This window comes from Stomoxys calcitrans, chromosome 5 (genome assembly GCF_963082655.1).
Source record: "Stomoxys calcitrans chromosome 5, idStoCalc2.1, whole genome shotgun sequence".
In the NCBI taxonomy this organism is placed as follows: Eukaryota; Metazoa; Arthropoda; class Insecta; order Diptera; family Muscidae; genus Stomoxys; species Stomoxys calcitrans.
This window is the reverse complement of record NC_081556.1, coordinates 111,084,278-111,096,556: the sequence shown is the minus strand read 5'-3', so window position 1 is coordinate 111,096,556 and position 12,279 is coordinate 111,084,278. Positions and strand designations below refer to the sequence as shown.

Sequence of the window (12,279 nt, the reverse complement as noted above, 5' to 3'; positions counted from 1 at the left end):
TTTTTTGAGGTTAGGATTTTCATGCATTAGTATTTGAAAGATCACGTGGGATTTCAGACATGGTGTCAAAGAGAAAGATGCTCAGTATGCTTTGACATTTCATCATGAATAGACTTACTAACGAGCAACGCTTGCAAATCATTGAATTTTATTACCAAAATCAGTGTTCGGTTCGAAATGTGTTCATTCACCGCAACGTTGCGTCCAACAGCATCTTTGAAAAAATACGGTCCAATGATTCCACCAGCGTACAAACCACACCAAACAGTGCATTTTTCGGGATGCATGGGCAGTTCTTGAACGGCTTCTGGTTGCTCTTCACTCCAAATGCGGCAATTTTGCTTATTTACGTAGCCATTCAACCAGAATAGAGCCTCATCGCTGAACAAAATTTGTCAAAATTTGAACACATTTCGAACCGAACACTGATTTTGGTAATAAAATTCAATGATTTGCAAGCGTTGCTCGTTAGTAAGTCTATTCGTGATGAAATGTCAAAGCATACTGAGCATCTTTCTCTTTGACACCATGTCTGAAATCCCACGTGATCTGTCAAATACTAATGCATGAAAATCCTAACCTCAAAAAAATCACCCTTTACAAGGCAGATATAACCGTCATACAGGAAGTGCCATGGACTGGGAATGGCGTCACTACAACACCAAACGGTGACGAACTATGCTATAGCTGCCATAACATGAGGCATGAATTTGGCTGTGGATTTGTGGTTGGTCGGATCCTGAAATACCTTGTCTCCAGCTTTACTCCAGTGGACGAGAGGCCAGCCCCGACGGAAGACAAAGACGAGCAGACCAAGTAGGGAGTTAGTAGCACCAGATTTCAACACAAAAATATTCCCAAAGCCACATACCTGGCACCCGATCAAAACACGAGGAACCAAATTGATCACGTTGTGATAGATGGATGGAGCCAGTGTGTTAGATGTCCGATCGATCCTTGAAGCGAATATAGATTCGGATCATTACCTTGTTGCAGCACAGGTTTGCACCCCTTTTAACATGGCGAGGAAAGTACGATCTGACACTGCACGGAAGCTGGAAATTGAAAAGCTGCAAACGCAACAAATGGCAGTGGCATACTTCCCTCGACTGACCCCACTGCGCAGTGGCAAACTATTGCCCACTTCATGGAAAATGCCGCGAAATCCGTACTTGGGTACCGGAAGCCTCCTCCAAGAAACCCATGGAACCACCAAGAGTGCCGAGATGCTACTGAAGCCAAGGATGCGGCATATAGAGCGACCCAGCAATCAGTAGCAACGGTGAAGGTGAGGTAACTGGAGAAAAGGAGAGAGGAGAAACGTCTATTCCGCAGAAAGAAAAAGGAAATGGAAAGAGGAGAGTGTGAGCGAATTGAGATGTACAGGAGTCAGAATAAAGTCCGGATATTATACCATAGAATTAAACATCAAACCGATGGCTTTGGTGCAGGCACATCCTCCTGCAGAGACGAAGAAGGAAATCTGGTAACTGACACACATAACATGCTAAGGATATGGAAAGAACATTTTACCCAACTGCTAGTGTCCGACGTTGGCGCGAAGAGGATACCGCAGAACCAATCCCTGATGATTGTATAGAATGTTTACCCCCTAGTCAGAATGAGGTCCAAGTAGCAGTGATCCGACTAAAGACCAACAAGGCAGTGGGAGCCGACGGGTTACCCGCTGAACTATTTAAGACCGGAGGGGACACGCTGATAAGGCGTATGCATCAGCTTATCTGCGCAATCTGGCTAGAAGAACGCATAGCCGATGATTGGAACCTCAGAATACTATGTCCCGTACAAAAGAAAGGATACAAGACGGAATGTGCCAACTACAGAGGAATAAGTCTCCTCCCCATCACATACAAGATACTTTCGAGCGTACTGTGTGAAAGATTAAAACCTTAAGTCAATGAGATAATTGGGTCCTATCAATGCGGCTTTAGACCTGGTAAATCCACCCTAGACCAGATATTCACACTGCGCCAATTTCTGGAAAAGACCCGAGAAGGACAAATCAACACCTACCATCTCTTTGTTGACTACAAAGCCGCCTTCGATACTCCTTTACGCTCACAGGTATTTCAAGCCATGTCTGAGTTTGTTATCCCTGCAAAATTAATAAGACTCTGCAGGATGACACTTGCTGATACGCGTTGTTCACTAAGAATAGGAAAGAATCTCTCCGAACCATTGAATACCAAACGAGGTTTCAGACAAGGAGACAGCCTATCGTGTGATCTTTTTAATATCCTGCTGGAGAAGATTATACGAGATGCAGATGTGAATAGATATGGCACACTAATCACAAGAGAACACATGCTACTCGCCTTTGCCGACGACATCGATATCATAGGTCGCTCACCGGAAGTAATAACTGCAGCCTTTGAAAGAATCGAAAGAGAGTCAGTGAAAATGGGCCTGGCAGTAAATGGAGATAAGGCGAAATGGATGATAAAGAAAATGGAGAAAGTTGAGAACCACAACTTGAGAGTCAGTAACTTTATTTTCCTCGGCACCGCCGTAACCGAAACGAATGACACAAGTTTTGAGATTAAGCGAAGAATAATACTGGCAAACAGATGCTACTTTGGACTAAGTAAGCAGTTTAGAAACAAAGCCACCTCTCGACAGACGAAGATTACGCTATACTAGACACTGATACTACTCGTGCTGTTATATGGTTCTGAAGCATGGGTACTTGTGAAAGCAGATGAGGCAGTGCTTGGAGTATTTGAGAGAAAGATTCTTCGTAAAATATATGGACCTGTTTACGTTAATGGAGAATATAGGCGACTTATGAACCACTAGCTGTATGAGCTGTATGACGACGATAGCATAGTTACAGGCATCAATATACAAAGGCTGGGTTGGCCAGGTCTTGTTGTCAGAATGGATGAAGAAGCTCCAGCAAAGAAGTCTTTTGAAGACAAACACGGTGGTACACGCAAACCGGGAAGACCAAAAGCCCGATGGAAAGATCAAGTTGTGCGAGACATATTGAAACTTGGTGTCAGAGGTTTTAGAAGGAGCGCAGAAGACCGAGGCGCTTGGAACGCTATTCTACATTCGGCTAGTGGAACAAATATTATGTTATAGTCATAGATTACAAGAATACATGGACTCACAGACGGAGAGACGGTAATGGCTGAATCGAATCAGAAAGTGATTCTGAGTCGATCGGTATACTTACCAATGGATCTAGCTCTTCTCCTTCTTGTCGTTGCAAAATAAAAATTCACAAACTTATTATACCCTATACCACAGTGGTCACACAGTTTTTGCAAGGATTTATCGCAAACAAAATCCAATGTTTTTCAGAAAACAAGTTGCCGAAAATTTCCTTTATGTGAAACGAATTATTTTTTGCGTGCATGAATTGCGTGGTGGCCACCTTAGTGCCGATGTTAGCATGTCACCAATGACTCTGAATGCCTTGGTTCAAATCCTGGCAAGATAATCAGAGAAAATTTTCAACGGTGGTTTTGCCCTCCTAATGTTAGCGACATTTGTGAGGCACATTGCCATGTAAAGACTTGTGCCCAAAGAGGTGTCGCACTGCGGCACGCCGTTCAGACTCGGCTACGTAGAGGAGGACCCTTATCATTGAACTTAAATCTGAATCGGACAGCACTCATTGATATGTGAGAAATTTGCCACTGTTCCTTACTCGAATGTTCATGAGCAAATTTGAATTTTTACATTTCCTAACCATGGCATTTTCTATAGACGTCAACAGATGCGAATCGGTTCAAAATCTGATATCATTATCTCTTCAATAAAACACAACATCAACATTTCATATACCAAATGAATCAATTTTTATTCAAAAGCCGTCTCCAAATCATGATACTTTTCACCTTACCCCCAATGATAGTGTGGATGACGATGCCAGTGCCAATGGCCATGACCATGACCATGGTAACCACCACCCCAACCGCCGCCCCATCTACCTCCCCAGCCGCCTCCCCATCCGCCACCCCATCCACCTCCCCATCCTCTGCCTCCATAGCCCCAGCCGCCATATCCCCAACGAGCGTTACGGTCAGCAACATTGGCATGACCATCCCCTAAATCAGCAACATCTGTTAATTGAGTGGCTTTCTCCACTTTGTTAACGGCAATGGCTACGGCATCATCTGGGCTAACTTCAATTGCCGATATATGGGTTGCCAACAAGCAAAATAACGTCACCACCAGTAAGAACTTCATTTTGCCTCCAGACACCTTGCACTGCAAGCGATGCAAATGTTTTCACTTAAAATTCCTCCTGAGAACTACATGACATCTACAGGATGACATGATATTTATATAGAACGACCAACTTCCCAACTCTTTTGACAAATTGGCCCATACGTGCATTTGCCTTTTTCACAACATTCATCAACGTAGAGCTCTTCAAAATTGAAATTAAATATGAAAAAAAAAACATGTCAGAAACCCCCTCCTGTTTCTTATGCCTGTAACTTATCAACGAAATGCTCTTAATAACGCCTAAGAAATCATACACATCACGTCCAACATTTTATAGTCACATAAAAAATATTTAAAAAAAAAATTTAACATTTACCTGAGTTTAAGATTTTTTTTTTTGCTTCTTTGCAAATACACGAACCGGGGCATTGTTGTGGCCAAATATTCTCACAATTCAATTTTTGGGAAATGATGACATTTGGGGAATTTTTTCCTTCTCCTCTTTTGGCTTAGGGTAAGAGTGGGCAGAAATTTTGAGCTGCATCTCCATACATTGCGGCTAACAGCCTTTGAGAAGTATACATAGAAGTTTTGTTTTGTTTTGGATGTTAAAAAGCAGGAAATTAGTTCATTATGACGATTTGGTATTGCAATGCCTGAAATGATAAATAATTGAAATATGACAATTATTACAAGGAAAATAAACAGTTTAAAGCAATAAAAAAAAACCTGAATTTATAAAATAAAAAAAATACATAAATTAACCCATATTCCTAAACAAAAATAACAAAAGTCAAAAGGCATTTCGGCCGAATTTTTAAAGCCACTAGAGATACATAAATTATTCTAATTAGTCATACACTATATGCTACACACACCTTACTTTACTTTAATTGCCTATGACAGAATATTTGGTCCACCAGCCGGACGTAGAATAGCGTTCCAAGCGCCTCAATCTTCTGCTCTCATTCTAAAATCTCTGACACCAAGTTTGGAGGTGTCTCCTACAACTTGATCTTTTCATCGGGCTTTTGGTCTTCCCGGTTTGCGTGTACCACCGCGTTTGCCTTCAAAAGACTTCTTTGCTGGAGCTACTTCACCCACTCTGACAGCACGACCTGGCCAACGCAGCCTTTGTATATTGATGCGTGTAACTATGCTATCGTCGTCATACAGCTCGTGGTTCATACGTCGCCTATATTCTCCATTAACGCAAACTGGTCCATACGAAGAATCTTTCTCTCAAATACTACAAGTACTGCCTCATCTGCTTTCACAAGTACCCATGCTTCAGAACCATATAACAGCACGGGTAGTATCAGTGTCTTGTATAGTGTAATGCTCGTCTGTCGAGAGGTGGCCTTGTTTCTAAAGTGCCTACATAGTCCAAAGTAGCACCTGTTTGCCAGTATTATTCTCCGCTTAATCTCAAAACTGGTGTCATTCGTTTCGGTTACTTCAGTACCGAGGTAAATAAAGTTACTGACCATCTCAAAGTTGTGGTTCCCAACTTTCTCCATTTTCTTTATGTGCTTGGTTGTTCAAGGCTTTTTGGGAGTTCGAACCATCCATTTCGTCTTATCTCCATTTACTGCCAGATCCATTTTCACTGACTCCCTTTCGATTCTTTCAAAGGCTGCAGTTACTACTACCGGTGACCGACCTATGATATCGATATCGTCGGCATAGGCGAGTAGCATGCGTTCTCTTGTGATTAGTGTGCCATATGTATTCACATCTGCATCTCGTATAATCTTCTCCAACAAGAATATAAAAGAGATCACACTATAGGCAATCTCCTTGTCTAAAACCTCGTTTGGTATTAAATGGTTCGGAGAGATTCTTTCCTATTCTAACTGAAGAACGCGTATCAGAAGTGTCATCCTGCAGAGTCTTATTCATTTTGCAGGGATACCAAACTCAGACATGGCTTGAAATACCTTTGAACGTAAAGCAGTATCGAAGGCGGCTTTGTAGTCAACAAAGAGATGGTGGGTGTTGATTTGTGCTTCTCGGGTCTTTTTCAGGATTTGGCGCAATGTGAATATCTGGTCTAGGGTGGATTTACCAGATCTTAAGCCGCATTGATAGGGCCCAATTATCTAATTGACTTTAGGTTTTAATCTTTCACACAATACGCTCGAGAGTATCTTGTATGCGATGGGGAGGAGACTTATTCCTCTGTAGTTGGCACATTCTCCTTTCTTGTGTACGGGATATAGTATGCTGAGGTTCCAATCATCGGGTATGCGTTCTTCTAGCCAGATTGCGCAGATAAGCTGATGCATACGCCCTATCAGCGTGTCGCCTTCGGTCTTAAATAGTTCAGCGGGTAACCCGTCGGCTCCTGCTGCTTTGTTGTTCTTTAGTCTGGTTACTGCTTCTTGGACCTCATTTTAAAGCCACTAGAGATACATAAATAATTCTAATTAATCATACACTATATGTTACATACACTATAGAGGGACAATTTAAGTGGACCGAAAAACCCCACCAATCGATTATAAAAGTCGACATTTACAACGAATTCTAAGAAAATTGCCGATGAAACCATGTGTCCTAAATCAAAATAGAACTTCCGAAGTTTTAACCACAAAGTCATATTTAACGCAAGAAGAAACAGCTGGAGCTAGGATCTTTGGATTTCAGATGAGAGTCAAAATTGGCGCGTTCGCTTAATAACAGAGCGAGGGCATTTAGCACCTTTAAGTACGGTACTTACAATTGTAGTACCATTTCGCCTAAATTCAAACTTTCACACATTTTCATCCAAAAGCCAAGGATTCTCCCTTGAACCATTTTGCCTAAGCGTGAAAATCAAATAGTTGAGGATGGGCCGACTTTTCGCTAAAAACCAAAAAAATCGCTTTTTAGATTAGATCCATTGCGTTCTGGGCACCTGATACTAAAAAATATAGCACCTGGTACTAAATATAGCACTTGGTACTAAATAAAGCACCTGGTACTAAAATATGTACTATATGTAGTACCAGCCACTCAATATAACATACATATGTAGCATATATATATGTAATATATAGCATACATACTTTATAAGTATCAGTACCAAGTACTTTATAAGTGTAAGGTATTTTATGAGTACAAGGTACTTTATAAGTGCAAGGAACTTTATAAGTTCTTTATTAGTAGCAGGTACTTAATAAGTACTAGGTTCTTCATAAGTACATTATGAGTGCCACGTAATTTATGCGCACCAGGTACTTTAAAAGTACCATGTACTTTATAGGAACTAGAAACTTAATAAATACCAGGTACTTTATATATATTGATACAAGAATATATGATTGTTTATCAGTTATGAGTACCAGGTACATTATGAAAACCAAGTACTTAATAAGTACCAGGTACTAAATAGTTGTTCACTGACAGTTAAATAGTTCAGTCGTGTTTTAATGGATCTCCCTCCTAATACACTTTGCGCCAAGTGCTTTAAGGCTTTAAGTGCCAAATCGATAGCCTGCCACGTTTGTAGAGCTAAATATCATTTTTTCTGTGCGGACATTGATGCAAATATTGCCGAACTTTTTATTAAAAACGCGAACTTAGTTTTCAACTGCAATGATTGTTTGCGTCTCACTTCTAATCTAATTGCTGGCATTTCATCTTTAAAAACTGAAGTAAGAGAACTCAAGCTCTTAATCGACTCTTCACTGAGAGCAGAAGTGCACGAATTGAAGCAAATAATAGAGAACAACAAGCAAACTGAAAAAAAACAACGGCATCAACATAACTCCAATCTTAATACTGCAGCAGTGAGGAGCCGTGATGTTGTTGGTAAGGTTCAAAGTACAAATGCCCCTGTCGCTGCTGCTGTCGAACATTCGTTGAACGTAAACAACAGCCAACATGTTGTGCCATACGCGTCATCTGTATCATCGCTTAACACAGTAGATGCTAATGCTGTTGATAATGATGATGCTGTGTTTGAAGCCAACGTCCTACCTAATTCTAATTGGGTGCGTGTCCAGAGGCGTAGAAAAAGAAAGGATAAGGTCATTTATGGTGAAAATAATACAACAAATGAATTGGATGTTGTTATTTCTAAGAAATGGGTGCATATTTCATCTTTTAAGCCATCAGTTACGAGCGAGCATATCACTGACTTTATTCAAAAGAATGCTAACATTGCAAAGTCTAATATGGAGTGCTATGTGCTTGTGAAAAAAGATGTTGACATCAATAGTTTAAAACGCGTCAACTTTAAGCTTGGTGTTACATCTAATCATTACGATGACGTCATCAACCCAAAGTTATGGCCTACTGATATTAGAATTCGTCCATTTATAAATTTTCAAAAAATGGCAGTGGAATCGCTTCCCCATTGATTAATGAGGTGCATGGTTTAAAAATTTACTACCATAATCTGTCTGGTATGCGTACGAAATCCAAGGATGTTTTTGATTTCTCCAATCAATTGAACTATGATGTTATTGCTCTTGTTGAAACCTGGTTGAACGATGACTTTTGTGATGCTGAGTTCTTCGATCTAAATTTATTTGCTGTTTACCGTAAAGATAGAAATGTTTCAAGGACTGGATATTCTAGAGGAGGTGGTGTGCTCTTGGCCGTTAAATCTCAATACAAGTCAAACTTATGTGGTTTGGATGATGACAGCGGATTATTAGACCAAATTGCTGTATGCATAAATGGTTTAAATCTTAGCGTTGTATTATGTTTGTCTTACATACCTCCAGGTAGTAGTGCATCTATTTATTCGAAGCATATTGATAATATTTTTGCTATTGAAGTAAGCATGGGGTCGAAAGCTAATATTTGTGTTATGGGTGATTTTAATTTACCTAACATTTGTTGGTCAAAATTTGACGACAATCATTTTTTAACGCCCACTAATGTAAACAAGGATTACGAGGTCAATTGTATTGATACTTTATTAAGTTTAAATCTTGTTCAAATTAATCATTTTTCTAATCAACTTCACCGATTTCTTGATCTTATTTTTGTTCCAAATGATTTTAAATTTAATGTTTATGAATGTTTGGCTCCAATTTCCCCATCTAATCTACATCATATGCCTATTGTTGTTGAAGTAGGTTATTTTAACTTTCTAAAATCATCACCGTCTCAAAATCTGGCTCTAAATTATAACGTTTGTGATTTTAATATGTTGAATTCAATTCTTGGCTCCATTGATTGGATAAAAATATTTAATGATAAAACATCATCAGTTTGTTATGATTTTTTTATAGAAAAAGTCTCTGATATACTTAAATCTAATGTTCCGTTTAAGAAAAATAAGCCACATAAACTGCCTTGGTATACGACAGGTCTTAAGAAACTTAAAAATTTACGTAATAAATTTCATAAGCGCTTTTTGGCGCATGGTGATCCAGAAGATTTGGTCCAATGCAAGCATTATCAACGTGAATTTAATTTTTTAAATAAATTCCTCTATAAGCAATACATTCTGGATAAAGAGAATGAAATTAAAGCCAATCCTAAAAGCTTTTGGTCTTATGTTAACTCTAAAAGGAAAACATCTGATATCCCATCTACTCTCACATATAATGGCTGTACATCAAAATCTGGTGTGGACGTGGTTAATATGTTTGCTTCTTTTTTCAAATCTAATTTTGATTCTCCCGTAACAAGTAGCGCGGCAGTCCTTGATTCTGTATCTGCTATTAATTTGGCAAATATTTCTGTTTCGGATGAAGATGTGTTGGACGCTATTTTTAATATTAAGAATAGTTTTAAACACGACGCCGATGGCCTTTGTGCTTATTTTCTAAAAAAGTGTTCTATTTGTGTAGCTCCAATTTTAACTTTCATTTTCAATCTCTCTATTAAGGAGGGTATATTTATTAATAGATGGAAAGTAGCATCAATTACCCCAGTTTTTAAAGGTGGCAGAAAAGACGATGTAACTTGTTACAGGCCAATTGCTAAATTGTCGTGTGTTTCAAAAGTGTTTGAGCATGTTATTCACAAAAAATTGTTTTTTATTTGCAAATCATTTATTTCTCCCCATCAGCATGGATTTTTTTCAGGAAGATCAACTTCAACTAATTTGGTTCTCTTTACAGAATATTGCCTATCTGCCTTTGAACGTGGCTGTCAAGTTGAAGCCATTTACACAGATTTATCAAAAGCTTTCGATAAAGTATCACATTCTATATTGCTCGATAAATTACAAGAATTAGGGTTTCATTCCAATTTTCTTTCTTGGATCGCTTCATATCTTCACAACAGAGTGTGTACAGTAAAGGTGGAGAGTTTTGTATCTTCACCTTATATTCAAACTTCCGGTGTGCCTCAGGGTAGTATCTTGGGGCCACTTCTTTTTATTTTATTCATAAATGGCATTTCCTCATGCTTTTCAACATCTAGATTTCTGCTCTATGCTGATGATTTAAAAATATTTCATAAAATTGAGTCTATGTCTGATGTCTTCGATTTACAGAATGACTTGGACAATCTGCTGAGTTGGTGTATTAGCAACAAGCTTCTTATAAATTTATCGAAATGTGCTCACGTCTCTTTTTACAGATTGCGTCATCCAATCCAAACTTCATTTAAAATTGGTAATTGTGTACTTAAAAAATCAACTTCAGTTCGCGACCTGGGTGTGATTTTTGATTTCTCCTTGTCCTTTGTTCCACATATTGACTATATAATACCTGATGCTTATAAGGTCCTTGCTTTTATTAAGAGAAATTGCTTTGATTTTTCTGATCCTAACACTTTCAAGATATTATATACAACTTTTGTTAGATCAAAGTTGGAGTATGCCGCCATCATTTGGGATCCTTATTGTATTTCGCATATCGGTCGTATTGAACGAATTCAAAAACTTTTTTCTAAATTTGCCCTTAGGCCTTTGTTTCCTTTGGAGCATCCACCATATCGGTCGCGATGTTTGTTACTGGGACTACAGAGTTTGGATTGCCGTAGAAAATTTCAGTCTGCTTTATTTATTTTTGATTTGATTAATAATCGTGTCGATTCTCCCGATTTGTTGGCTTTAGTTCCGTTTTCTGTTCCAGTAAGGAGTTTACGATTTACTGATTTATTTAGTATTAAATTTCATCGTTGCAATTATGCCCGCAATGGACCACTAACACGCTCATTTTTAAATTTAAATCGAATTAATTTAAATTTTCAAAAAGAATCGAAGCCAAGTATTGATTTTAGCACATCTAAAGAAGTATTTAGGTCAAGTTTATATTGCGCTTTTCCCCTAACATAGTTTTTGTAAATATATTTATATTTTTTGAATTTAATCTTAGTCTGTAAGGATATGAATTCCATTGACTATAATAATAAATAAATAAATAAATAAATAAATATAGCATCTGGTACTTTATATAGCACCTGGTACTATATATAGCACCTGGTACTTAATATAGCACTTGGTACTTGATGTAGCACCGGACAAGAAATATAGCACCTGCTACTTAATATGGCGCCTGGTACTAAATATAGCCCCTGTTACTGTTATATTAAACCAAGTATTCAAAATAGCACCTGGTACTATGTGTAGTACCAGGTACTTTATAAATACCAGATACCTTAGAAGTACCAGGTACTTTATAACTATCATGTACTTTATAAATGCCAGGTACTTTATAGGTACCAGTTACTATATAAGTACAGGGTACTTTTTAAGTTCTATATATAAGTACTTTATGAGTACCAGGTACCTTACTAGTGCCACGAACTTTATGAGTACCAGTTACTTTATAAGTACCATGTACTTTACAAGAACCAGACACTTTATATATATACCAGGTATTTTATATATCTTGACAAGAGAACATCTGTTTGTTTATCAGTTATGAGAACCAGGTACTTTATGAGTACCAACAACCCTATAAGTACCAGGTACTTCATTAGTACTAGGTAATTTATAAGCACCAGGTACTTTTTGAGTACCGATCCTTTATAAGTATCGGGTATTTTAGGTTAGGTTTAAGTGGCAGTCTGCCATCAGGCTCACATAGACGTTTTCGTCCATTGTGATACCACACGAATCGAAGATGCTTTCTAGTTCCTACTGTTGAATCATCCAGCCCAACAACTTCCGAATGCTCACATCCG

General features: G+C 38.4%; 1 protein-coding gene and 1 long non-coding RNA gene across 2 annotated transcripts in view; one reads left to right on the top strand and one right to left on the bottom strand.

Annotated features, from left to right (window-relative positions):
• LOC131997594 (uncharacterized) overlaps positions 1-4,860 on the bottom strand; it is a 348,184-nt gene extending 343,324 nt beyond the window's left edge. The window contains exon 1 of the long non-coding RNA XR_009398296.1: positions 4,577-4,860. This is a non-coding gene — a long non-coding RNA (uncharacterized LOC131997594). The remainder of the gene's footprint in view (positions 1-4,576) is intronic.
• A 2,753-nt stretch (positions 4,861-7,613) lies between these two features.
• On the top strand, positions 7,614-11,509 carry LOC131997968 (uncharacterized). The gene is made up of 4 exons (XM_059369906.1): positions 7,614-8,470; positions 8,527-10,102; positions 10,214-10,763; positions 11,469-11,509. The coding sequence occupies exons 1-4, from the start codon at positions 7,614-7,616 to the stop codon at positions 11,507-11,509; spliced, it is 3,024 nt and encodes a 1,007-aa protein (XP_059225889.1).
• The last annotated feature ends 770 nt before the right edge of the window (positions 11,510-12,279 follow it).

Excerpts from the sequence above, each read along its gene's own strand:
- LOC131997968 (XM_059369906.1), top strand. The coding sequence starts at position 7,614 with ATGGATCTCCCTCCTAATACACTTTGCGCCAAGTGCTTTAAGGCTTTA. Across the intron at positions 8,471-8,526 it reads GATGACGTCATCAACCCAAA|TGGAATCGCTTCCCCATTGA; the intron begins GTTATGGCCTAC and ends AAAAAATGGCAG. Across the intron at positions 10,103-10,213 it reads AAGGTGGCAGAAAAGACGAT|CATGGATTTTTTTCAGGAAG; the intron begins GTAACTTGTTAC and ends TCTCCCCATCAG.